At 39.5% G+C, this 27,887-nt stretch overlaps 1 protein-coding gene across 2 annotated transcripts in view; it reads left to right on the forward strand.

Annotated features, from left to right (window-relative positions):
* OSBPL1A (oxysterol binding protein like 1A) overlaps nt 1-27,887 on the forward strand; it is a 242,792-nt gene that overhangs the window by 59,522 nt on the left and 155,383 nt on the right. Inside the window, exons 5-13 of one of the 2 annotated variants that reach the window (XM_012445007.3) lie at nt 571-682; nt 8,345-8,430; nt 9,597-9,741; nt 21,229-21,290; nt 21,391-21,435; nt 22,329-22,402; nt 22,516-22,579; nt 24,908-25,006; nt 27,154-27,276. In XM_012445007.3, coding sequence (XP_012300430.3) covers nt 571-682; nt 8,345-8,430; nt 9,597-9,741; nt 21,229-21,290; nt 21,391-21,435; nt 22,329-22,402; nt 22,516-22,579; nt 24,908-25,006; nt 27,154-27,276 — 810 coding nt within the window. The remainder of the gene's footprint in view (nt 1-570; nt 683-8,344; nt 8,431-9,596; nt 9,742-21,228; nt 21,291-21,390; nt 21,436-22,328; nt 22,403-22,515; nt 22,580-24,907; nt 25,007-27,153; nt 27,277-27,887) is intronic. The other variant, XM_064379326.1, reaches the window with a different exon arrangement.

Raw genomic sequence — 27,887 nt, forward strand, 5'->3', positions numbered from 1 at the left:
TATTGTTGAATATTGACTTCAGGAGATCATCATGCTTATCTAATGCTTAATTATAAAGCTTCCTTATAAACCATTTCTTCAATAATGGTGTTTCCTATCAGTCAATAGTGGCGTATTACTTTAGAAAATAATGCTTTATTTTGTCTGAATATCAAGATTAATTTTTTAAAAATCTTGGCCTGTTGGGCAGAAATTATATTTCTCAACAGGCCTTAGAGGAATGATGTTCAGTGAATTTACTTCTTTCTATAATTTAAATAGTGGCGCTAAATAAATACATTTAATTTGACCACATGAATTATTTTGGCAGAACAGCCAGATAATTTACTTAAAAAATCAATGCTAGAAGTTGGCTATGTATTAATTGTGGATTCACAATTGTTTGGGCAATTGTCAAGTGTTATCACAATTGGTTAAATCACTTATTATAGACATAATGTGATATAAAGATTCTTACATGGTACTTTTTCTATTGTGGAGACTCTCTAGTAGTTAGTAATTTGGAAAAGGGTTGTAATGCAATAAAATCTTAGCTTAATAGTAGTGAAAAATAAATTCTCTGATTTTTAGGAATTGGTAATGCTTCTCTTAGAATATAATGCTGATGCTACTGTTGTTAATGGGAGTGGACAGACAGCAAAAGAAGTTACTCATGCCGAAGAAATCAGAAGCATGCTTGAAGGTAAATATCATGGATGTGAACATAAACAGCGTTTACTTTCATTATAACCAAGGTTCAGATTATGACTAAAAATGGTTTCTGAGAAAGAGGACAAAACAGAGGATAACCAGCCAATGCTCTAATGATAATGTGATCTGGGAGTCATTGATGAGACACACAAGTACCTATATGATAGTTTCTTCAATTAAAACTTTTAAACTCTTAATTCATACAAAATTATGGCAAGTTTTAAAAATCTATTTTTCAGGCTGGGTGCGGTGGCTCACGCCTGTAACTTTAGTACTTTAGGAGGCTGAGGGAAGAGGATTACTTGAGGTTAGATGTTCGAGACTAGCCTGAGCAACATAGTGAAAACCCCACCTCTATAAAACATATAAACAAATTAAAAATTAGGTGGATATGATGGTGTGCACCTGTAGTCTCAGCTACTTGAGAGGCTGAGGCAGGAGGATCATTTGAGCCTAGGAGTTTGAGGCTGCAGTGAGCGCTGATTGTGCTACTGTACTCCGGTCCAGGCAACAGAGTGAGACACCCTCCGCCCCCACCACCAATCTGTTTTTTTGGGTCTCAAAAAATACTTGTCTTTCAAATACTCAACAAAATTAAAAGTAGAAAAGTAAAGACATAAGGGAACATGGCTAATAGGCTGATGAACTATAACAAGGAATACAGAAGTGCCGGACAGTAAGAGGTGTCAGTGCAAGCTGTAAGAGGTCTTGCTTTTGAGAGTTGCTTGATGTTGGGGAAGATAGCTCTGACTGGCTCAGTTTTCTTTTCACCCAGGCTGCAATGCAGTGGCATGATCTCGGCTCACTGCAACCTCTGTCTCCTGAGTTTAAGCTATTTTCCTGCCTCAGCCTCCTGAGTAACTGGGATTGCAGGTGCATGCCAGCATGCCTGGCTAATTTTTTGTATTTTTAGTAGAGACGGCATTTCACCATGTTGGTCAGGCTGGCTTGAACTCCTGACCTCAAGTGATCCACCCACTTTGGCCTTCCAAAGCGCTGGGATTACAGGCAAGAGCCACTGCCCCTGGCTCTTTTTTTTTTTTTTTTTTTAATTTTTTAAGAGATGGGGTCTCACTATGTTGCCCAGGCTGGTCTTGAATTTTTGGCCTCAAGTGATCCTCCCATCTCGGCCTCCCAAAGTGCTAGGATTACAGGTGTGAGCCACTGTGTCTGGCCTTCTCAGTTTTCTTGAGGACTTCATTGCAGTATAGCAGGCAGCAGTAATTTCTTGATGGTTGAGCTTCGTTGTTATGAATGTCAAAGAGTAATTTACATTTAAGAAACCATGAGTCTGCAATAATTCAGACTTTCTCTGAAGTAATTTAAAACAAAAACGTTTGGTACTTAGATTTGGAGACTCTCATACAGAAGGATCTTTCTTTGAATGGCCAGGGCTTTGCTATAATTATTTTTTAGTAGTTCTCTAATGTCGAGAAGAGATCTTTAATTTTCTACTAAATGAGTAAAGATACTGAATTAGTGTTGCAATTTCACACATACTCTATGTTTCTTTCCTTTGGAATTTGGAGAAAGACAATATAGCTTTGTATTTAAAGGATGTTGATTTCTTCATTTAAATTTTCCCATATTTTTATCTATGTAAAAACCAAGATCCTGCTGTTTATCATCCCAATTAGTCTTTAGAGCTAAAATCTTCTCACTCGTTATGTAGTTAGGACAGCATGGGGTGGGGAGTTGGGGAGAGATAGCATGGGAAGAAATGCCGGATATAGGTGATAGGGAGGAAGGCAGCATATCACACTGCATGTGTGTACCTATGCAAAAATCTTGCATGTTCTTCACATGTACCCCAAAACCTAAAATGCAATAAAAAAAAAGAAAAGAAAATGGAAAGTACCACAGGGTAAACTTCAATTACTCTGTAGAATATTAGCTATTTTACCTTGTTTGCTTAAGAGGTTTTTTTTCTGATTAAAGAGTCGTAATTAAAATAAGTAAATAAACAAAAAAAACCACAATGTCTACTTGTCAGACTTCTTAAGGTCAGTGTCTTAACTTGTTTTTGCATTCATAATGAACCCTGTCCTTGTCAATGAACAAGCAAATTAACAGATAACATCTTCTCTCAGACACTGTGTTACATGAATTTAGGAACACATATTAGCTGTGGTTCCTGCCCTTTAATTATTTGTGACCTAATAGGGAGGATGATGTACTGTCTTTGATTAGGTCCTGTCATTTTAATTATAACAAGAAGAGAACCCAGAACTAAGGTTTTCCTGACAGACTGGAATGTTAGGTTAGCCTGACAAGTTGACATTTAATAAGGGTATTTGTAAAGACATGCTCTAAGACATTTCAAAACCCAAACTGCACAAGGAAAAGGGCTTAGTTGACTTTACAGGTAATATGATTTGTCAGCTGATGCGGTCTTAGCCTGGGAAATAGAAGTAGAGACGTAATTGAGTGATTCTGCTCTAATGAGAGCACCTTACCCACATATAGTATCATTTGTGGATAGAGTGTTAAATGGATCGTTGACAGACTACAGGAAGTACCTTGAGCAACCCACCATAAGTAGACCATAAGACCATAAATAGATCAGAAACCATGTCAAGGGGCTGGGCGAAGTGGCTCATGGCTGTAATCCCAGCACTTTGGGAGGCCGAGGTGGATGTATCACTTGAGGTCAGAAGTTTGAGAACAGCCTGACCAACATGGTGAAACCCTGTCTCTACTAAAAATACAAAAATTAGCTGGGCGTGGTGGTGCATGCCTGTAATCCCAGCTACTCGGGAGGCTGAGGCAAGAGAATGACTTGAACCTGGGAGGCGGAGGTTGCAGTGAGCCGAGATTGCACCACTGAACTCTAGGCTGGGCAACAGAGGCTCCATCTCAAAAAATAAATAAATAAACAAATAAATAAGAAACCATGTCATAGGATAATGGCTGGAGAGACAGGAAATGTTTTACTCTTGAAAGAAAGACATAGGCAGGCACAATGAAATTATACTCAAGTACTGAGAGCTGTTACTTGGGAGGACGGGTTATCTTATTTGTGGCCAAACCAGGGCTGGTCGATTGCCCAGTTGATGGAGTAGCAGGGGGTTTATCTTTGGGTCCAACATTAGGAATAATGACTTGGATTGCCTTGAAAGATATATGATTGGAGGTATTCAGCAAAGGATAGACTATTGTCAGGAACTAAGTTACTAATGCTGCCTTCTTATCTTATTTGTCTTTTTACTTTGAAAAATGTCTAACCTATGGGAAAGTTTCAAGAATACTACAGTAAACGTTTGTATGTCCTTCACTCAAATTCACCAATTATTAACATTTTACCACATCTGGTTTAGACTGTTACATATTTGATGTTATTTATTTACTTTTATTTATTTAATTTTTTTTGTTGAACTATTTGAGAGTAATTTGCAAACATAATGATACTTTACCCCTAAATATTTCATTATCTCTTAAAAAAGGATTATTTTCTTACATAATCACACTAGAGTGCTCAATTTCAGGAAAATTAACATTAAAATAATATTATATGATATATATTTTTATACACACATTTAGCCAGTTGTCTAAATAATGTCCTTTGTAGCATTTTCCCCTACAATCTAGGACCTAATCCAGAATCCCACATTGCATTTAATTGTGACATCCTGTCTTTTGTCTCCTTTTATCTAAAATAATTTCTCAACCTTTTTTATGATACTGACTTTTTTTTTTTTGATACAGAGTTTCACTCTGTCACCCAGGCTGGAGTGCAGGGGTGTGATCATAGCTCACTGAAGCCTTGAATTCATGGGCTCAAGCAATCCTCCTGCTTCAGCCTCCCAAATAGTTGGGACTATAGGCATGTACCACCATGCCTGGCTTATTTTATTTTAATTTTTATAGAGATGAAGCCTCACTATATTGCCCAGGCTGGTCTGGAACTCCTGGCCTCAAGCAGTTCTCTTAATTTGCCTTCCCAGAGTGTTGGGGTTATAGGCATGAGCCTTGGCATGTGGCCAATACTGACCTTTTTGAAGAGGAGAGCTGTTGTGGAATTATTTATAGAATGTCCCTTGATTTTGGGTTTTCTCTTTTCATGTGAATTGATTCAGGATACGTATTTCTGTCAGGAATATTATGTAGGGGAGTTTATATCCCATGCCAGCACATCATATTAGGAGGCACATAATGTCACTTTGTTTCATTATTAGTGATGTTAACTCTGATCACTTTGTGGTCCAGAAAAGGCACCTTTTCCCTTTGTAATTAATAAATGACCTGCAGGGAGAAAAATTGAGACAATGTAAATACCCTACTTACCAATACACTTCTACTCAGTGGTTTTAGCATTCATTGATAATATTTGCCCTAATCATTGGTTACTATAGTGGTTGCAAAGTAAACATTTGCTATCATTAATGAAATGTATTTTCCAGGTGCTCTCCTGCATTTCAAGTGTACTACTATTCAGCCTATTGTCTGCATGTATGTAAGCATCAGTCAGGACTGAGGTAGACTTTGTGACCTAAGATCCTCACTAACTTGATTCTGATGGAAAGTTAGTTTAGAGTGATACTAAATTTAAATCTTATAGGACAAATATTTTTTGGATTGGTGGTATTTGCTTAAGAATATTTATTGAGATACAAAGTATATTCAGAAAAGTTCACATCATGAATGTATAGCTCCCTGTAGAACTATTTCTGTAGAACACATCTCTGTAAACAGCATCCACATCAAGAAACAGAACATTACCAGCATTCTAGAAGCCTCACCACCCCAGACTAGAATATTTGCTTTTCATTGATGTGATTAGCAGTTTTATTTCAGTGTCCTGAAAGAATACTGGACAGGAACATAATGTAAGAACATGTATAGTGTTTTCAACTCCAAATTCCTGCCATTTTCCTTCATATGTGAGCCTAGACAACCTGGAAAGCAACAATAGGGTATCTTTTTTTTTTTGAGACGGAGTCTTGTTCTGTCACCAGGCTGGAGTGCAGTTGCGCTATCTCAGCTTACTGCAATCTCCACCTCCCGGGTTCAAGTGATTCTCCTGCCTCAGCCTCCCAAGTAGCTGGATTACAGGCGCCTGCCACTGCACCCTGCTAATTTTTGTGTTTTTAGTAGAGATGGGGTTTCACCATGTTGGCCATGCTGGTCTCAAACTCTTGACCTCATGATCCGCCCGTCTTGGCTTCCTAAAGTGCTGGGATCACAGGCGTGAAGCCACTGCACCCGGCCACAATAGGGTATCTTTTATTTTCCTTCCCTAAAATCTAGGACAAACATTATTTCAATATTCCACATATATTTACTGACCAACTATGCATTGTGCCAGATGCTGTCATAAATGCTTAGGTTACAGAGACAAATAGGAACAAGTACCTGACTTCAAGAATGACGGAGGGGATAGATTACAGGTCAGGGTGATACACGCAGTAGTGGAGGGATGTACGAGAGGTATAGGAGATGTCACTGTTCTCAAAGAGTTCATAGTTCAGCAGCCATAGAACCAGTGGGAGGAAAGACTGAAGACAGTGCATCCCAGCAGCAGAAGCCATGAACAGTCTACAGAGAGGCTTGGCCGCCTTCGGAGGTAGAGAGTCTAGGTGTGAAAATAAAAATGTAGGAAAAGAAGATAATGGTATATAGCAATGTTAGTAATTTCTTTTTTTTTTTTTTTTTTTTTTGAGATGGAGTCTTGCTGTGTTGCCTAGGCTGGAGTGCAGTGGCACAATCTTGGCTCACTACATCCTCCGCCTCCTGGGTTCAAGTGATTCTCCCTCCTCAGCCTCTCAAGTAGCTGGGACTACAGATACCTGCCACCACACCCGGCTAATTTTTCGTATTTTTAGTAGAGACAGGTTTCACCATGTTTGTCTGGATAGTCTTGATCTCCTGACCTCATGATCCACCCATCTCGGCCTCCCAAAGTGCTGGGATTACAGGCGTGAGCCACTGCACCCAACCTAGTTATTTCTTAAGACAAAGGTAAACTAGTTTCAGCAATTCCTGGATTCAATATATGTGTTACCAGTAGTTTAAATGTAATGGTATATGTCGAGTAGAGTCTTAAACAGCATTTAGGACATAGTAATTACTATTTCCCCAGTCACCTGGCTCCCCCACCTGCTTCTCTATCCATGACTTTACTTTAGCCAGGATAAGCTAGAAAACCTTTTATAGTTCCTCCTTTGCAGCCTTTGCACAGGACATTGTAGATGTATATGTAGTGGGATCACCAAGCTTTTCTCTGTAATTACTTCCTTTCTATGAACTAAAATATAGAACTCAGATCTAGCAGAAATCAGATCTTACTTACATATTCCAGTCTCTTACACAAATTGGATTACCAGTTGCTCTTTTCCTGTAAGTATAACTTCAGAGGAAGTGTAGTGATAAGAGCATGGACTCTGGAACTAGCCTGCTGGAGTTCACATCCCAGTTCCTCCACTTCTGGTTGTGTGATCTTGGTTAAATTCCATAACCTCTTGGTGCCTCAGTTCCTTTGTCTGTAAAAATCCATTTAGTAATACCAACCTCAGAGTAGTTAATGAGAATTTAATGAGTTAATTTTTTTTTTTTTTTTTTTTTGCAACAGAGTCTTGCTCTGTCTCCAGGCTGGAGTGCAGTGGCGCAATCTCGGCTCACTGCAACCTCCGCCTCCTGGGTTCAAGCGATTCTTCCACCTCAGCCTCCTGAGTAGCTGGGACCACAGGCATGTGCCACCGCGCCCGGCTAATTTTTTTGTATTTTTAGTAGAGACGGGGTTTCACTGTGTTGGCCAGGATGGTCTCTATCTCTTGACCTCGTGATCCGCAGCCTCGGCCTCCCAAAGTGCTGGGATTACAGGCATGACCCACCATGCCCGGCCGTGAGTTAATATTTTTAAGGAGCTTTAAATAGCACTTGGCATGTAGTAAGTGCTAAAGTATTTGTTAAAGAAATAAAAATAGACTGAACAAGGTGGCTCATGCCTGTAATCCCAGCACTTTGAAAAGTCAGTGCAGGAAGATTGCTTAAGGCCAGGAGTTGGAGACCAGCCTGGGCAACATAGTAAGACCTCCATCTCTACAAAAAATAAAAGTGTGGTGGGGCACACCTGTGGTCCCAGCTACTTGGGAGGCTGAGGCAGGAGAACTGTGTGAGCCCAGGAGTTTGATGCTGCAGTGAGCTATGATCATGCCACTGCACTCCAGCCTGGGTGATAGAGCGAGTCCTTAGCTCAACATACATATATACATACATTTATTTTACATTTTTATGTGGCAATTTATAATTGATGTGTCTGCATATATTTATATGACATGTATGTCTTTCTATCAGTGCTATTTCTTATTGTTATTTTTCACATTCTAAGGTTCTGGAAGGTATGAACCTCACTTATCTACCTTTCCAAGGCAAATATATAATAGTATTTCAGTATGTAAAAGTAATCCATAATTAGTTTTGATGGTTATTGTCATAAGTAAAATACTTAGAGACGTCTGAATGAAAAACTCAAATTCATCCAAACCTGAAGTAAATGGAACTCTATAATCTGAATTGTAAGGTAATAACAATAAATTTTAACTGAATTTGAATTACAATCCAAAACATTTTGATTTTTCTGATCGTGATCACTTTATAATGAATTTGTAATTGGATCCCGACTAGCAGCGGGGTAATAAGCACTTTTCTTTTGCAGCTGTAGAAAGGACTCAACAAAGAAAGCTTGAAGAATTACTTTTAGCAGCAGCAAGAGAAGGCAGAACCACAGAACTCACAGCTCTGGTAAAACAAACAAACACAAAAGCCCAAAAAGACAAAGAGCATTTTTTCTTTACACTTCAGGAAAATTTTTACGTAAAGTACATAATGTGGTTGAATTGTGGAACCCAAAACTCCAGAGATTGTAATAATAGAACTAAAGTTCTTAAATATCTAAAAACACTTAGCACGATGATAGTTTAAGCAGGACACATTTTAAATGGTGGGTTTTTTTTCTGAATTTCTGATTTATACCTGCCCCAATCCCCCTGAAAACCTGATGGATAAGAATTTGACTTTTCATGGTAAATAGTGTAAGAACAACGTACACACACACACACACACACACACATTTATTTGTGATTAAGCCGATAGAAACATAATAAATAGGACCCTATAAAGGAATCAGTTTTTCTAGTTTTGCTCAGCAGTAGTTTCTGGGAGGAATGGTACACTTCTGGAAGGTACCGTGCAAAGAAGGAAGAGTATTTTGGAACATTTATACCACATTAGACTGAAAGATTTGCCTGTTTTTTTTCCCCCTCAGAAGACCTACTTTCCAGTTTTCATTCCTGCACAGTCTCATTAAATATGAAACTCTAAATTTGTTCTGAATTCATGACTGAAGCACTGCCATTTGCTTTAAAGTTATTTTGGCTCATTTGAAAAGGCCTCTTTGGTTTCTAAGTATAGGGCCTAAAACGGTTTTTAAATTTTGTGAAATGGAGGCTATATAAAGAAGTGTCTAAAGCAATAAGTTGGGAACAACAAATTCAGTAGAACCTTGACATTTTCACATTTAACATTGATGGTTTTAACTCTTCTGAAAGACTGCAGACTGATTTGGACTTCTGCTGTCACAAGTGTGAACTGCAAGGCTGGTAGGGGCAAGTAAATCGTTGTGAAATCTTAATGTCTGGGGTGTGTGAGATGGCGCTGGCACGGTGCAGAGTGTCTGTTGTCAGAGGAGTGTGAGACCCGGACACAGGACTGAGATCTATCTCAGGGCATCTGAGAATAAGCATGGGAGTGGCAGGGTTGGATGGTTTAGTGAGCAAGAAACCACTAACAGCCTAGATGCCAAGGCCCCTGGCTGTTCTTCAGGCTCTGCTGATATACCTTCCTGTGAATTATGAGAGAAAGTCTATCTTTGATATATAATTCTGAATTGCATTTTTTAAAATTGTTAGCTCAACAGGCCCAATCCTCCTGATGTTAACTGTTCGGATCAGTTAGGAAATACACCCTTGCATTGTGCAGCCTACCGAGCCCATAAACAGTGTGCCTTAAAGCTTTTAAGAAGCGGAGCAGACCCCAATCTGAAGAACAAAAATGGTAAGCATGTTGGCAAAAACCATCATTGGCCATTTTGAAACTATAAAATGAAGTCAATGTTATATAAGATTGTTTTGTTTCAGTATCCAACCTTTGTTAAACTGTATGGTTTCTATTTAATTTCGGAGCTAGGGCATTCACACAAAAGAAAAAATAATGACAAAGGTAGATCTTACCCTCAAAGGAAAGATAAGTGCAGTTGATTCTTGTTATTTGCAGTAGCTGTGTTCTATAAAGTTGCCACCAGCACTGAATTAGGGAATGCTGAACTATTGTTCCTAGGGGAAAATACAGGGTTAGGTTCCTGCAAGCCTCAGGTCATGACATTTTCATGAATTGATCATTATGCAACCTTGTTTGTTTTTGCTGTTTCTATTTAATACATATTGTTTACTCATTCACATTGAACTCATAGCCAACAGCATCATAGCTTATGCCTGAGTAAAGTTTTCTCGGTAAGGCACATCACAGCCTTTTGCACTGAGGTACATTAGACAGCTCTTCAGCACAATGCTTGGGGCCACTTTTTTTTTTTTTTTTTTGAGACAGAGTCTTGCTCTGTCGCCCAGGATGATGTACAGTGGCGCGATCTTGGCTCACTGCATCTCCTCCTCCTGGATTCAAGTGATTCTCCTGCCTCAGCCTCCTGAGTAACTGGGTCTATAGGCATGCACCACCACACCCAGCTAATTTTTATATTTATTTTTAGTAGAAATGGGGTTTCACTATGTTGGCCAGGCTGGTCTTGAACTCCTGACCTCAAATGATCTGCCTGCCTCGGCCTCCCAAAGTGCTGGGATTACAGGCATGAGCCACCGTGCCCGGCTGCTTAGGGCCATTTTAAACAACGAAGTCACCAACAAAAAACAAAAAAGGTAGAAAGCGTGACCCTAAATGGACCATGGCAAGGACATTTGTTTATAGTAGGAGAGCTTCTAGAATGAAACAAGAAGGCCAGGCATCACCTTCTTCTACCTCAGCTGGGAAAATGAACACTGGGCAACCCACATTTTTCACCACTCTGGGCATGTTCATGAATGACTGAGAAACTACAGTGAATATTGACCTTGGGGTACCAGTGAATTTCAGCAATAGGCAAATTTGCAAATGTGGAATATGAGTGTGACAATTTGAAAGACAGAATCAGAAACCAGAAGAGAAGCTGTAAACGGTGTCTTGGGTATTTAAAAGAGGAACATGCCATCAGGGCCTTTTCACACCACTTTTTAGGATGCTTCCTGCTGCCTGCTACCAGCCTGGGTTAGGACTTGTCAGAGGTCCCACAGGACCCTGTGTTCACCTCCATCAGAGCCTAAATCACACCCCATGGTATTTGTTGGCTTATGTTGCTGTCTCCCATGACACTGAACTCTTAAGGGCAGGCCTCATACTTCATTGTCTGGTTTACCCAGCTCCTAGAGTAGTGCATAGCACATAACACCTGGGAAGGGCTGTGTGTTTGTTGAAGGTTTGGAGTCATTAGAAGTAGTTTCATAAAGGAATAGGTTCTTGATACAGATCCTGAAGTCCTAGTAGGATTTAAAAAATGTCTTTATTTCTAGCGGCTGGGCGCCGTGGCTCACACCTGTAATCCTAACATTTTAGGAGGCTAAAGCAGGTAAATCACCTGAGGTCAGGAGTTCAAGACCAGCCTGGCCAACATGGTGAAACCTGTCTCTACTGAAAATACAAAAAGTTAGCTGGGCGTGGTGGCATGTGCCTGTATGTAATCCCAGCTACTCAGGGGGCTGAGGCAGGAGAATGGCTTGAACCTGGGAGGCAGAGGTCGTAGTGAGCTGAGATTGTGCCATTGCGCTCTGGCCTGGGCAACAAGAGCGAAATTCTGGCCCAAAAAAAAAAAAAATGTTTTTATCTCTAAATACTTCACTTTGTATCTTCATTACCATTATTATCTTTTTATCTTGAGCCTTTTTGTCTTGATAATAATGGTAGTTAATAATAATACCATTATTATCTAGTAAGATTTTGATAAGCAGGAGTTTGGGAAGGGTATTCTCAGCAGAGGGAAGATTATCAGAAAAGGTTAAGGTGAAAATTACAAGTTAGGTATAGGTGAAATCCCCAGTTTGCTGCATCCAAAGGTACGTCCAGGGGTCATCCTAAAATGCAGGTTAGACTTGTACAGTAGGGCTATTGAAATGGTCTTCGGTGAAAGGTGATTAGGACCTGAACTTTTTTTTCAAGGAGCAAGACACATTTATTTCTTAATAATAACACAAAAATTCTTCAAGCAGATATCATGGTCAGTACCAAAAAGCCTCAGGCTAAAAGGTGCCTTAAGCTTGGCAGAGCCAGGTTACATTTAAGTACTGTCATAGACCCGCATAAGCAGTCAGCTTTGAGGAAAATAGTTTTGCCATCACAAGAGTTTAAGGTAAAAAAAACACATTCAATTTAAAATTTATAGCATCATTATAGGAGCTGTCAAATTAAGTCCCTTATGTAGAATAACAGTCTAGAAAAATGAGCTTACCACAGTAAGATTTAGAAGATGCTTTCCTTGGTGAATTTGAGTTTTGAAGTTTAGAGACTTTTTATACAAAGATATTTTTGGAAGCAAAGGTGAATATTAACTAATGCTATTGTCATAAATTATTAGACTTCATCACAAGGCAGGCAGTGTACCTATGTTAAATTTTATATATTCAATTAATATATGTTTTATATATAATTAAAATAACCGGTATGTTATATCCATGGATAAGGCTAGCGGGACATACTTGTTTTTTTTTTTTTGAGGCAGAGTCTCACTCTGTCACCCAGGGTGGAGTACAGTGGTGTGATCTTGGCTCACTGCAACCCCTGCCTCCTGGGTTCAAGTGATTCTCCTGCCTTAGCTGCCTGAGCAGCTGGGATTACAGGCATGCACCACCATACCCGGCTCACTGGAGACGGGGTTTCACCATGTTGTCCAGGCTGGTCTTGAACTCCTGACCTCAGGTGACCCACTCGCCTCAGCCTCCCAAAGTTCTAAGCTCACAGGTGGGAGCCACCTTGCCCAATGTCTTTTTAAAATTTTGTCCCGAGAGATGGGGTCTCATCCTTTTGCTCAGGCTGGAGTGCAGTGGTGCGATCTTAGCTCACTGCATCCTCAAACTCTGAGCTCAAGTTACCGTTTTGCCTCAGCCTCCTAAGTAGCTGGGACCACAGATGCATGCCACTATGTCTGGCTAGGACTTGAGCTTTAGTGACATCAAAAGGAGTAGAAGGGAGAAAGAAAATTGATTAGAGATCTCCTGGCTGACTGGCTCTTATGCTCTAGACTCTCACTGTCTAATAGAAATATGATGGGAGTCATGTATGTAATTTTAAGTTTCTAGTAGACATGTTAAAAAAAGTGAAAAAAAGGTGAAATTAATTTTAATTATGTGTTTTATTTAAAGTGATATATCCAAAATGCCATTTCAACATATAATCAGTAAAAAATAATTATCAGTGAAATCTTACATTCCTTTTTTGGCACCAAGTCTTTGAAATCTGGTGTGTATTTCTGCACTTACAGCACATCTCAGTGTGGACTAGCCACATTTCAAGTACTGGATAGCAGCGTGTGATTAGCATCCACCGTATTGGACAATGCAGCTCTACACGTAACAAGCTGTCCCGGAGGCTCTCTGGTTCACTGTGTTGTCATCACCTTGCCTGTACTATTCTCTCTGCCAGAGTGCTCTTTTCTTTCTTATCCATCTGGTAAACCCTAGTCTTGCTTCAAGAGCTAGCTCAGTCTCTGCTTTCCCAGAGAGCCTTTCCCTGTATCCCTAAGACAGATACAGGCTCTTGGAGCAGGAGAGAGTTCAGTTATCAACGCATTTAAGTATGGTCAATTTCGACAGACATGTGAAGGCAGTTAGTGGAAAAGGATAAACTAAAAGAGTTACAACAGCAAAAACTGACATTAAAGTGTGATTTCTAATCTCTTTACCAGTTTGCCAAACACTTGAGCAGTTTTTCTGCCTGGTGTTTTATAATTATTTTTCCTTCAAAATGTATATTCAGAAGCAGCCAAATGAAATAAGAATTAATATAGTTCCATATAAGTACCAGTCTAAACTGAAAAAAACTTCCCTTATAAATATTGAAAAGTTGATTTTTGGTATCAAATATGTATTTACTCTACAGTTTATATTAGTAACCAAAGTTGAATATTCCTGTTAAAGCTATTTAATTGTTTTTGACAAAAGTCAGAATGGCATCTTCTGAAAAATAATAATTAAAAAAAAATCAGGCCAGGCGTGGTGGCTTATGCCTCTAATCCCAGTACTTTGGGAGGTAGATCATTTGAGGTCAGGAGATCGAGACCAGCCTGACCAACATGATGAAAACCTGTTTCTTCTAAAATATAAAAATTAGCCGGCATGGTGGCAGGTGCCTGTACTCCCAGCTACTTGGGAGGCTGAAGCAGCAGAATCTCTTGAACCCAGAAGATGGAGGTTGCAGTGAGTGGAGATTGCACCATTGCACTCCAGCCAAGGCAACAGAGTGAGACTGTCTCTTAAAAAAAAATCAATCAGTCAAAGGCTGGTTGTGGTGGCTCATTCCTGTAATCCCAGCACTTTGGCAGGCCAAGGCGAGTGGATCACTTGAGGTCAGGAGTTTGAGGCCAACATGGTAAAACCTTGTCTTTACTAAAAACACAAAGTTAGCGGGATGTGGTGGAGCGCACCTGTAATCCTAGTTACTTAGAAGGCTGAGGCAGGAAAATCGCTTGAATCCAGGAGGTGGAGGTTGAAGTGAGCCAAGATCGCGCCACTGCACTCCAGCCTAGGCAGCAGAGCGAGACTCCATTTCCAAAAAAGAAAAATCATAAGAGCAACATTTGCATTATAGAAAGTTGTAAAAGTAGAGAAAAAACATATTAACCAAGCATAACCACAGTTACTCTGGCAACCTTCTAATCTATTTTCATGCCTATTTTAGAACATTTAAAAAAAATTGTAGTTGCAATGAAGAAAACAAAAGTACTAGGAAAATGTATAATCATCTGTATACCAAATGTCCAAAGATTTAGTTTTTAGTTGTTAGTGTTTTAGTTTTAGTTGTTAATGTTCCATAGTAACATATATTTTTAAAAAGTTTTAAGTAACAGGTAGTACCTCAAGAATGTAAGCAAAAGAAAAGTTATATATTACTCATGTACAAATACACAGGCATCTCAAGATCTTCCAAAGCAGGAGATGGCATTAGGCATCGGATGAGATGGAATTGGGAACCAGAAAACTGTTAGGGACCAAGATGGCTGCCTTGTGTGTGTCCGTCTCTCACTGTGTGATCTGACCGTGTCTTCTAGCAGACTAGCTGTTTTATTTTCCAGTATACATAATGGCAGATGGCTGCCCAGTGACTCCACTCAGGAGACCACAATCTCTCAACCCCAGTGTTATTTCAGTGGGCGATAATGTTAGTACCTGCTTGTGTCAGGGGTCTGTGCCTAGTGCAGTCACTTGGGACTTTGGGGGTGGGACATAGGGTACAGAGGTGGCTGCCAGGGCCTCCTCCTGGGAGTGTGGATAGGAACACAGGGGTGAATGGATGAGGACTGGCAGACACCTCAGAAAGTGAATCTTCATTTTAGTTGGCAGGTTGTAAATAGAGTTGGCCTATTAAAATTCCACTCTTAATGAAGCATCAACAGTTTTCCACATTGTCCCCAGAAGCACAGCCATTATGGCTCACCTTATGAAAATACTTCACATGGATATAACATAATTTTTTCACCCAAAAGTCTAGTGATAAAAACAATTCTGTATAATTTTTTTATACAGTGAAAATTTCCTAGTCTTTTTATTTTTCTTTTTTAAAAAACAAGGAGCTGGTTACAGTGGCTGATGCCTGTAATCCCAGCAATTTGGGAGGCCAAGGCAGGAGGATCGATTGAGCCCAGGAGTCTGGGCAACATAGTGAGACCCCATCTCTGCAAGAAAAATTAAAATTAAAGTTGAAAAATAACAAGGATATTTAAAATTTTTAATCAAATTGGTTAATCGATCTCTTTGATTTCTTCTGAGACTTCTGAGCTTAGGTGGAGATTTGGTAAATGTTTAATTCTGTTTCCTCCCAGTTTATCTCTAATCATATTCATTCAGCAATGCTGAGCCTCCACTGTGTGCCAAGAACCATCCTAGGTGCTGGAGACCCAACAGTGAACAGAGCCTAACAGTCCCCATGCTCTCTTGAGTTCATATTCTGGTGGGAGGACATAGACAAAAAATAAATTCATATATGAGCCACTATGCTCAGCCTCTTTTTATAATTTTTATTGTTTTCATTCACTCATCTGTCTCTTCTTTTGACAGTATTGCATTTAAAAAAAAACCATTTTTTAGACAGTATTGCACTTTTAATGATTATAATGTTTTAATATCTGAGATTACCCCTTACTATTCTTTTTTAAGGACTTTCTTTGACATCCTTATCTGTTTATTCTTCCAGATGGCCTTAAAAAAAATATTTTTAGGTTCCTCATTGGGATTTAATTGAAATTACCTTCTTTGTAAATTAAGGAGAATTAGCGTCTTATATGTATTCATATAATTGATTGATTGATTGATTGATTGAGATGGAGTTTTGCTCTTCCTGCCCAGGCTGGAGTGCAATGGGGCAATCTTGGCTCACTGCAACCTCTGCCTCTCAGGTTCAAGCGATTCTCCTGCCTCAGCCTCCTGAGTAGCTGGGATTACAGGTGTGTGCCAACACACCTGGCTAATTTTGTATTTTAGTAGAGATGGGGTTTCTCCATGTTGGTCAGGGTGGTCTTGAACTCCTGACCTCAGGTGATCTGCCTGCCTCAACCTTTCAATGTACTGAGATTATAGGCGTGAGCCACCATGGCTGGCCAGAATTGGCATCCTTATTGAGTTTTCCCACTAAGGGACAAATCTGTGTCAGACAAACTTTTAAATATTACATCATTCCTGTTTTTCACTTTATTTTGTTGTGGTTGGTAAAAGAGGTAGTGCATTTTTTTACTGGTAATGGAACCCATCTAGATTCCATCTAGGAGGCTATTTCATTCAATTCAAAAGCATTTTATTGAATTCTTACTGTGTGCCAGACATTTTAACATTGAATCCAGAAATGAGGTCTCTGTCCTGGAATTTCATCTAGTTGGCAGGAACTCAGAATTTATTTTTGGTATTAGGGCAGAATTCTATGAAAGAAATAATAGTGTTGTCTTTCTCTCTGTCTAAAGAAATAATTTCTCAAAAGTGCCCTGTAGGTAGAATGAAAATAACACAGAATTGGCAGACCTTTATAAGACATTTTCCTATGTGCTAGGCAGAAAAACTAAACTGATTATTAATTTTTCAGTTAATGTTTTAAAAAGTATTTAAAGAAGTAATGTATCACCAGCCTCAGGTTCCCCATCAACAGCTCTATAAATATTCCTCCAAGGCCAGGTGCGATGCCTCATGCCTGTAATCCCAGCACTTTGGGAGGCTGTGGTGGGCAGATCATGAGGTCAGGAGATTGAGACCATCCTGGCTAACACGGTGAAACCCCATCTCTACAAAAAATTAGCTGGGTGGTGGCATGTGCCTGTAGTCTGAGCTACTCAAGAGGCTGAGGCAGGAGAATTACTTGAACCTGGGAGGTGGAGATTGCATTGAGCCAAGATGGCACCACTGCACTCCAGCCTGGGTGACAGAGGAGACTCCATCTCAAAAAACAAAATAAAACAAAAAAATTCTTCCTCTAATATAAACCTTAAAGCCACATGCTTCTCTCTATATTAAAAATGATCTCCATTTTACTCCTGACTTTCTAGTCCAAACCACCAGTATCTTTTACCTGCACTATTGCCATCTCTTTGCAATTAGCCTCGCTGCATTTCTCTTGGCCGCATTTACAAGCCATATTGCACACAGGAGCCAGAGTGATCTTTTAAAAAAAAATCATGGAAATTATCAAAGCTTAAAAAATAAAATAGCATAATTAATTGATGTACTCATCACCCTCCTCCAGAGCTCAGCAGTAATGGCCACTCTTTATCTCTTCCCTCTCCGTGAATTATTTTGAAACAGTTCCAGATATCTTGCTATTTCTTTCTTTTTCTTTTTTTTAAAGTTGTTTTTCTTTTTTTACCCTCTCAACCCAAGTTTATCCAATTCTGGGAAGAACTGGAAAGAGAAGCCCCGTCATGCCATTTTGTCTGTACATCCCCAGCGCTCCTCAACTTACTTTGGGGCCATGTCCCCATAGACCCATTGTATGTTGAAAATACACTTAAGGCCAGGTACAGTAGCTCACACCTATAATCCCAGCACTCTAGGAGGCTGAGGCTGGTGGATCGCTTGAGCCTAGGAATTTGAGACCAACCTGGTGAAACCCCATTCCTACAAAAAGTACAAAAATTAGCCAGGTGTGATGACAAATGCCTGTAGTTCCAGCGACCAGGGAGGCTGAGGTAAGAGGATCGCTTGAGCCCAGGAGGTCGAGGCTGTGGTGAGCTGTGATCATGCCAGTGTACTACAGCCTTGGTGACAGAGTGAGAGCTTGTCTAAAAAAAAAAAAAAGAATGAAAATGCACTTAATACCCTGATAAACCCATTGTAAAGTCAAAAAACATTAAGTTGAACTGTTGTATGTTGGGGAACATCTGTAGTTCAGTATATTAATAAAAAATAAGGGTACCTTTTAAGAAAAACTATAAGCATGTGATAGTTGCACAACTCTGTGCACCAATAAAAACCATTGAATTTGTGCAGTTTGAGTGAATTGTATGGTATGTTAATTTGTATCTCAATAAGGCTATTAAAAAACAGAAGCACAATAGCATTATCCTATTAATAATATTCTAGTAATTTATCAAAATCATGAAACTGCCAAAGTTCATATTTCTCCAGCTATATTATAATTGTTTTAACACCTTGACATAGGTTTTTTTTTTTTTTTTTTTTGAGATGAAGTTTCACTCTTGTTACTAAGGCTGAGTGCAATGCCGCTATCCCAGCTCACCACAGCCTCCACCTCCCAGGTTCAAGCAATTCTCCTGCCTCAGCATCTCGAGTAGCTGGGATTACAGGCATGCGCCACCACACCCAGCTAATATCGTATTTTTAGTAGAGATGGGGTTTCTCTGTGCTGGTCAAGTTGGTCTCGAACTCCCGACATCAGGGGATCCACCCGGCTCAGCCTCCCAAAGTGCTGGGATTACATGTGTGAGCCACTGCTCTTGGCTTTGGCAGAATTTTAAACATGAGTTAGATCATGTTACTCTTTTACTTAAAACCCTTCAGTGGCTTTTCATCCTATTTAGAATAAAACTCAAAACTCCTGCTGGCTCACGAAAGTCTGGCCTGTGGTACAAGCCCCTTGTGTGATGTGTTTTCTGTGTGCCTCCCTGACTTTATCTCTTGCCTGCTGAATTGTTTGTACCTCAGAGCCTTTGCATCAGCTGTTCTCCCTGCTAGAATGTCCTTCCCTGTATTTTTACAAGGCTGGATCCGTCTTTTCAACCTAAACATTCCTTCCTCAAAGAGGCCTTCCCTGATCAACCCCTTATGCTCCAATCTAAAGTAGTATCCCAGTCACTCTGTCAAATCATTTATTAAAAAAATCTTGGCATACCATGGTTCATTGTCTGCTAGATCTTTTAAGATTAATTTATCATCTGTCTGTCCCTCCTTCTGTGCTTTCCCATCCCCCCAGTATTTTTTCTGTTATGTTCACTGCTAAATTCTCAATGCCTAAAATAGTGACTGGTACATAACAGACCCTCATTAGGACATATTCATACAGAAAATTGACAACACATACCAGGTGTTTGGTATTTATAAAAATATTATTTTAACAGCTCCCCTTTTTGTTTTTAGAGACACAGTCTCGCTCTTGTCACCCAGTCTGGAGTGCAGTGGTAGCTGGGACTGTAGCCACATGCCACCATGCCTGGCTAATTAAAAAATTTTTTTTGTGGAGATGAGGTCTCACTATGTTACCCAGGCTGGTCTTAAGGCTCCTGGCCTCAAGTGATCCTTCCACTTTGCCTCCCAAGGTGCTGGGATTATAGGTGTGAGCCACTGTGCCTGGCCTAAAAGGTTTTTTGATAGAATATATCACCTTACTGCATAAACAGTTCCAGAGTTCTAATCAATATGTTGTTTTGAAAGGACTGTTCTAACTTTTATAGATAGCTTTCGTTTCTCTAATAATAAGCTATTTGAGGCTAGGAGATGGTTTGATTTATTTATGGGGATTTTTTGGTTGTTCCTTTTTTTTTCTTTTTAACCTTTTGTCCTTCATTTAATGTCCTGCTCACTTCGGAACTCATTAAATAAGTAAGACAAACTCTGTTTTTGTTGCTGTTTGGCAAAACATGGAATGTGCATGTAACGTTGGAAAAATTACTCTGATAACTTGCTAGCTTCATTCTTCATTGTCACCTTTTTCTTTTGTCCTCAATTGTGGACCATCACACCCTCAGCTTGTGAGCCATCTCTACTACCCGTTCTGCAGTGAGGTGGCTGAAGAGGGGCTGTGGTCGGCTGAATAGTGGACCCCAAATTTGTGATTAGTTAGGTATCTTGAAATAAGGGGACATACTGAATTATTCAGGTAGACCTATGTAATTGCAAGGCTCTTTATAGGAGGGGGGCCTATATAGAGAGAGAAAACAGAATGCTGGAAGCAGAGGTTGGAATGATGTGCTTTGGAGATGGAGGAAGAGACCCCAAGTCAAGTCATGTAGGTGGCCACTAGAAGCGGAAAAGGCTGCAGGGCGTGGTGGCTCACGCCTATAATCCCAGCACTTTGGGAGTCCGAGGTGGACAGATCACAAGGTCAAGAAATCGAGACCATCCTGACCAACATGGTGAAACCCCATCTCTACTAAAAAATACAAAAATTACCCGGGCGTGGTGGCGCATGCCTGTAGTCCCAGCTATTTGGGAGGCTGAGGCGGAAGAATCACTTGAACCAGGAGGCGCAGGCTGTGGTGAGCCGAGATTGCGCCACTGCACTCCAGCCTGGTGTCAGAGCGAGACTCTGTCTCAAAAAAAAAAAAAAAGGAAACGGCAAGGAAGTGTCTCCCTTAGAGCCTTCAGAAGGAATGCAGCTCTGTCCACACATTGATTTTCAGTCCAGTGAAACTGATTTCAGACTTATGACCTCTGAAACTGTAAGATAATAAATCTGTATTGTTTAAGCCACGAAGTTGTGAGTTTGTGATAATCTGTTACAGCAATCATAGAAAACTCATAGGGCATTTTGAGACAAGAAAGCTTGAATGGTCACAGAACCTGTAGGGGTGTTGTGAAGTTAATCTGATTTGCTGGCTTAATAGTTACTGACCAAAAGGGAGACTGTAGAGAATTGAGATGGCACCTCTCTCTGGTAGGTTATTTTGGAGGAAAGGAAAAAGATGTAGGTGATAGAAAAAGGAAGGAATATTATATGCTGCCATAGCAGCATTGATTTTTATAGCACATTTAAGCTGTTGATGACTTCTTTTTTTTTTTGTATTTTGCACAGATCAGAAACCTCTTGACCTTGCCCAGGGTGCTGAAATGAAACACATTCTTGTCGGTAATAAGGTACAGAGTAATGAATTAAATTTATCTAATAATTTTTCAAAAAAAATTTTGAGTGTTTGAAATATGTAGATGCATTTTTCATGAAAACCGTTTTTAACAGGTCATCTACAAAGCATTGAGACGATATGAAGGCCCTCTCTGGAAGGTAGGTTAGGGTGGTTTTTAAATTACATAACTGTAAAAAATAATTCTCAGGTGCTCTATTTCTGTTTAATATTTTCAAAAAATCATTTCTGAAGTATATGTGATTTAATCACTCTTGGATCTTATAATGTAAACCACTTGTACGCTACCAGATTTCAAGACGCTTCCACTGGTTGTAGCTGTTACTTTTCGTGTGTTGATGGTCACTCTTAGGTGTTTTTATGGTGTTGATGAGTCACTTTTAGGTGACTTAAGTTTTTATGGAAAGGAGTATGGGAAAATACAGTTTTTTCTTACTAGATCAAAGAATTACAGTATTATTGTTGTTATGAACATCAAACCATGGAAGACTTAGAAGAAAATTAATATTTGAATTATCACATGGTGCATGTATAAAATTCTTCTGGTCCTAAAATGTTCTACATTGTGGAGAATGCTGTTCTCTAGAATTAACCATGGAAGAGCACATAATTTCTTTTGCATTTGCAAGCAGTCCCTCTATCTATTTATGTACTTGTATGCTTATATTATACAAAATAAATTTAGGATAATTTTCTTTTTTAGACATTCATTCATGACTTTGAGGAAATTGTCTTTGAAGCCCACAACTGGTATATTTTCTGTAAATAATCCCTGAACAGTTTTGTCAGAACCATAAACTTGTAGTCATCACTGACCTTATCAGTGTGGCATTTCTGCTGTTCCTGTCACCCTGTGGTGGTATGTTTTCATTACTGCACTGAGTACCTAAGTTCATGTTTGATCGTTTTTTTAATATGTTCAGTATTACTGTCTAAAGACTCACATATAACTGTCATCACTTAATTACTTTTTATCTGTCAAGTATTTGAATCTAGATGTGTCAGCTTGGGAAATCTGTTATTTTTCCCTTAGAGTTCAAGATTTTTTGGTTGGAGATTATTCTGGGTAGTGTTAGAGCATGGAGTCCTTTCATGGTATAGAAAACAGTAAGTATTACATTCTTACACCTATCAAATTTCGCTGTATAAATTTTGAAGTATTACATTTTTTCACTTTTCTCTTTTCCTTTTGTCTTAATCATTTCATTTTTATTTGGAAGGCCTGATGCAGTTCATAATATTTATCGCCAGGGATGCAAACACCTGACTCAAGCAGTATGCACGGTAGGATGAAACATGGATCCTCTAACTGTGAAATCAGTTCTCCAAGTGATTGCCCCAAATCATTTATACAGCCTTGTAAAATCCTGGGGTTCAATGGAATGCTATAGAAAGTACTCATATATGTTTTTATCTGAGAACAAGTAAAGTTGTGCCATCTCCATTTTGAACAAAATTTTAAAATATAGTCAACTTTTATTTATCTCTACATATTATGGAATGGGAGATGGATTGTCCAAAAATATTTGTTTGTTAAACTTACCCAGCCTTATTTGATTATGAAATATCCTAGTATATGCACTTGACAAGAATGTGTATTTTGCTATTATTGTTGGTTGGAGGGTCCTGTAAATATTAATTCAATCATGGTGGTTGATAGTGTTCAGATCTTTCGTGTCTTTTCTTGGTTTTGCTTAGTGGTTGTATCAGTTGCTGAAAGAGGCTTGTAGAATGCTGCTTTCCTTCCTGTTATTGATAACATACTTATGATTGTTGTCTTCCTGATTAATTGATCATTTTAACCTTTTTTGGCCCTCTTTATCTCTTGTAATACATTTTGTTTTAAAATTTATTTTGTCTGATATGAACGTAACCACTTTGGCCTTCTTATGTTTACTCTTCACATGGTGTCTTTTTCCTGTCCATTTGCGTTCAACCTATATGTATCTTTATATTTATTTTCTGTGTCTCAGAGATGGTATATGTTTTAGTTTCTGTTATCCATTCTGGCAATTTTTGCCTTTTAATTGGATTTTTTTTTTTTTTTTTTTTTGTGAATGTGTTCTACTTTCATACTTCTTTGTATGTCAGGTGATTTTGGGTTGTGTTTTGTTTGTTCTTGTTTTTCTTTTTGTGAGATAAGGTCTCACTCTGTCACCCAGGCTGGAGGGCAGTGGCATGATCTCAGCTCACTGCAACCTCCACCTCCCAGGGTCCAGCAATTCTCCGCCTCGAGTAGCTGGGATTACAGGTGAACACCACCACAGCTAATTTTTGTATTTTTTGGTGGGGGTAGGATTTTGCCATGTCGGCTAGGCTGGTCTTGAACTCCTGACCTCAAGCAACCCGCCCACCTTGGCCTCCCAAACTACTGGGATTACAGGCATGAACTACCGCACCCAGCCTGTATGTCAGGTAATTTTGGATGGTACTCTCAATATTATGAATGCTGAGTTCTGGAGATTCTAGATTCTGTTATTTTTCTCTGTTAAGTGTTGTCCGTTGTAGCAAGTCCTTTTCTTGGCTTGGTTTGGATCATGAGCTGTGTGTCTTGGGCAGTGGCTCTGGACTCAGTTCAGATAGGTTGTGTTTATGTGAGCTGCTTTGAACCTTTGCTATGTGAGTGCAGCTCATGAGTCAGAGATGTGAGTAATAGACAGAATTTGGGGACCCCCTCTCTGTCACTTTCCTTTAGGGGATTCCCCTGTTCTCTTTGGTGCTTATGGCTTCCCAGGTTTGTGTTATTAATGTCCAAAGACAGGGGTTTCCACATGTGCCCTTGCTGCTGCCCTGTCACCATGTGGACTGTGCTTGGTCCCGGGGCAAAACCTTAGGTGTGGGAACTTCCGCAGCTCCTTGGTCCCTTTCCTCCAGAGAGCACGACTCCCCATCAGAGTCTGAGCTTTTGTTCAGGTCCAGGTTCTTCCATGTGGCTGCCTCTTCCAGGTTTTATAGTGGTTTTCTGCAACAGGTAGGGGGCCTCTGATAGGGTCATGAAGAAATCTACCTTTTTCCATTCTTAACCTATTCATGCCTAGTGTTCCATTATTAGAACGCTAAGCTTGTGGGAATTATTTGTATCCTACTGCTCAAGGTCATAACCAAGTTCTGATTTTTCACAAAAAAATTTGCAACCTCTGCCATAAATGGCTTAAAATCCTTTTCATGTCAAATTTTTGTTTTAAAACTCATAATTATTTCTGATGCTTCTTACTCTCTTTCCCTTTTCTCCTTCTTTATCAACCTTATCTACTGCTGATTATTTTTTACTCAGCTCAAACAAAAAGGTGAGGAGAGGGGTATGAATAAAAAATGGGAACTGTGGTATCTAAACGATTTCATAGCCCAAGTGCATATTAAGTTATCCTTAAGAAAGGATAAAAGTAAAATGACGCACCTGATGAACCATAGTGTTTATGTTGAGTAACTGAGAAGGTGAACGCCAGACTCAACGTAGAAAAACGACAGTGCATTTGATACTCCCACTGTAATCTATTTTTTCTGATTTTTAATCCTTGAGTCATGTCACTACCTTAAATTTTATGTATAGATAATTTTAGGGTCCTCTTTTATGTGAGTGAATGTTGTCTTACTGACTTCTTTATATCCAAGGTAAAATCCACTGATAGCTGCCTCTTCTTCATTAAATGCTTTGATGACACCATTCATGGCTTCCGGGTTCCTAAGAATAGCCTTCAACAGTCAAGAGAGGTAATCTTATGGATTCATTGATCTTTCCTAAAACTTACAGAACATTTAAAGACACGGAGAATGTAACATAGTTTCAATGGTAACATCCAAAATCTTGTTGACTATACTTTTTATTTTTCTTAAATTATTTATTTATTTTTTTTTTTGAGACAAGAGTCTCACTCTGTAGCCCAAGCTGGAGTGCAGTGGCGCAATCTTGGCTCACCGCAACCTCCGTCTCCCAGGCTTACGTGATTCTTATGCCTCAGCCTCCCAAGTAACTGGGACTACAGGCGTGTGCCACCATGCTTGGCTAATTTTTTTTGTATTTTGGTAGAGACGGGGTTTCACCACATTGCCTAGAGTGATCTGAAACTCCTGAGCTAAGGTGATCTGCCCACCTTGGCCTCCCAAAGTGCTGGGATTACAGGTGTGAGCCACCATGCCCGGCTTGACTGTATTTTTTAAATGAAGCTTTTAACATTTGGTACATGAATTAGTTCTTTATCAGCATGTACTTGCAGGTATTTTCTGTTTGTAATTTGTTTTTCAATTTTAATGCTCTGAATGTAAGGGGTATCCTTTTCATGTAAATGCCAGGTCTACGCCTTAACTTATAGATGAGGAAACTAAGGATTGTAAGATTGAAGTGATTTCCCAGTGCAGCTTGTGAGTGACAGAATCTGTACTATGATCAGGTATTCTGACACTCATTATAGTGGAGACTCAGCCTTGCTTTGGGATAAATTGAACAAAAGCAGCAAGCTAGAAAATTGGGATTTACTTGACCAATACTTATGATGCAGTCACTTAATGGAGTATCCCGATTCTTTTCTTTTCGTATATTTTGAGATGGAGTCTCACTCTGTCATCCAGGCTGGGGTGCAGTAGCCCGATCTCAGCTTACTGCAACCTCTGCCTCCCTGGTTCAAGCGAGTCTCCTGCCTCAGGCTCCTGAGCACCTGGGATTACAGGTGTGTGCCACCACGCCTGACTCATTTTTGTAGTTTTAGTAGAGACAGGATTTCACCATGCTGGTCAGGCTTGTCTTGAACTCCTGACTTCATGATCTGCCTGCTTCAGCCTCTCAAAGTGCTGGGATTACAGGTGTGAGCCACCGTGCGTGGCCCTTTTCTTTTCTTTTTTATTTATTGAGATAGAGCCTCACTCTGTCACCCAGGCTAGAGTGCACTGGCATGATCTTGGCTTACTACAACCTCTGTCTTTTTGGTTCAAGCGAATCTCATGCCTCATGCTCCCCAGTAGCTGGGACTACAAACATGTGCTACCATGCCCAGCTAATTTTTGTATTTTTAGTAGAGACAGAGCTTCACCATGTTGGCTAGGCTGGTCTTGAATGTGAGCCAGCCACTGTGCCCTTCCAATGTGCTGGGATTATAGGTGTGAACCACCGCACCAGGCCTACTCTTATTCTTTTAAATCAAAGCAATGTCCATAGACATATCTTGATTTTTTTGGTAAACTATGTAAGAGGTTAAAAGAATCTATTTTCCATGTGGTAAACTTTGGCCCTGCAAAGAACCCTAAACAATATAACTCATGACTTTCCCAACATTTCATAAACTGGTAAGATTTGACCCCAAGTTTAGTGTAAGAAAATGAGGAAAAAGTAAAATAGGGTATTTTTAGGCCAAACGTTCTTTTTGTGAAATCACCGTTATTTTAAAAATATAGCAGAAGTTAAAGCATCAGGGCAAGTGTTGGCTGTTTTAATATGACAGTAGTTTCTTGTGCTTCTAATTTGATTGTAAGTTAGTAAAATCATGTATCCGGATCCATTACTATATAGTAACTTATTCTGTTATAAAATTATAGGTTTTCAATGTTAAAAACAGAGAGAACCTGTAATTTTATGTGACAAAGTTTTCTCCCATTATTTAATTTCTCTAATATGTTTGAATATTAATATTCATGAATATGTAAACCTATAGTTGATATTTTTTAAACTACTAGGAAAAGTTTTTATCCAGACATATTATGGACAAGAGACCCACGTTGTTGTTTCATTGTTCGTTGCTTTTCTTTCCCTTTTGAGGCCATAATATTTATTTCACCAGGTAAATTTTATGCTTATCAGATCATTGTAGTATTATCTCTTTGAAATAAAAATGCTTTTCACTCTCATTTAAATCCTTGGATGATTTCAGGACTGGCTCGAAGCAATAGAAGAACATTCTGCTTACAGCACTCACTACTGTTCCCAGGACCAGGTGACTGATGAGGAGGAGGAAGATACAGTTTCTGCTGTAGACTTGAAGAAATCCTTAGAGGTAAATAGGAAAATGTAGCCTGACCTTTATAGCTATCTGTGTCATACAGGTTTTATCAAGAACTTTTTTTTTTAAGATGCAAGGTTTTGAGGGCGGGCATGGTGGCTCCTGCCTGTAATCCCAGCACTTTGAGAGGTGGAGGTGGGTGGATCACGAGATCAGGAGATCGAGACCATCCTGACCAAAATGGTGAAACCCCGTCTTACTAAAAATACAAAAATTAGCTGGATATGGTGATGTGTGCCTATAATCCCAGCTACTTGGGAGGCTGAGGCATGAGAATCGCTCGAACCCAGGAGGCGAAGGTTGCAGTGAGCCGAGATCCACTACACTCCAGCCTGACAACAAAGCGAGACTCCATCTCAAAAAAAAAAAAAGAGTAAGGTTTCAAAATAATTTCTGACAATAGAAATAGTGTTGTTCTTTGCTGAATTGCATTGTGTTGGTAGTTTATATCTGTTGTGGTAATACTATCAAATGCCTTTGTAGATGTGCTGAGATGGACATGAATCTTATGTACTTTTTTAGGTTAAACTTTTTACATGGCTGTTAACAGATTGTCATTCTGTTTGAAAGCTGCTACCAGGAGGGGGAGCATGCATAGCTTGACT

This window comes from Aotus nancymaae, unplaced genomic scaffold (genome assembly GCF_030222135.1).
Source record: "Aotus nancymaae isolate 86718 unplaced genomic scaffold, 86718_ANA_hifiasm-v0.15.2.pri h1tg000020l, whole genome shotgun sequence".
NCBI lineage: Eukaryota > Metazoa > Chordata > Mammalia > Primates > Aotidae > Aotus > Aotus nancymaae.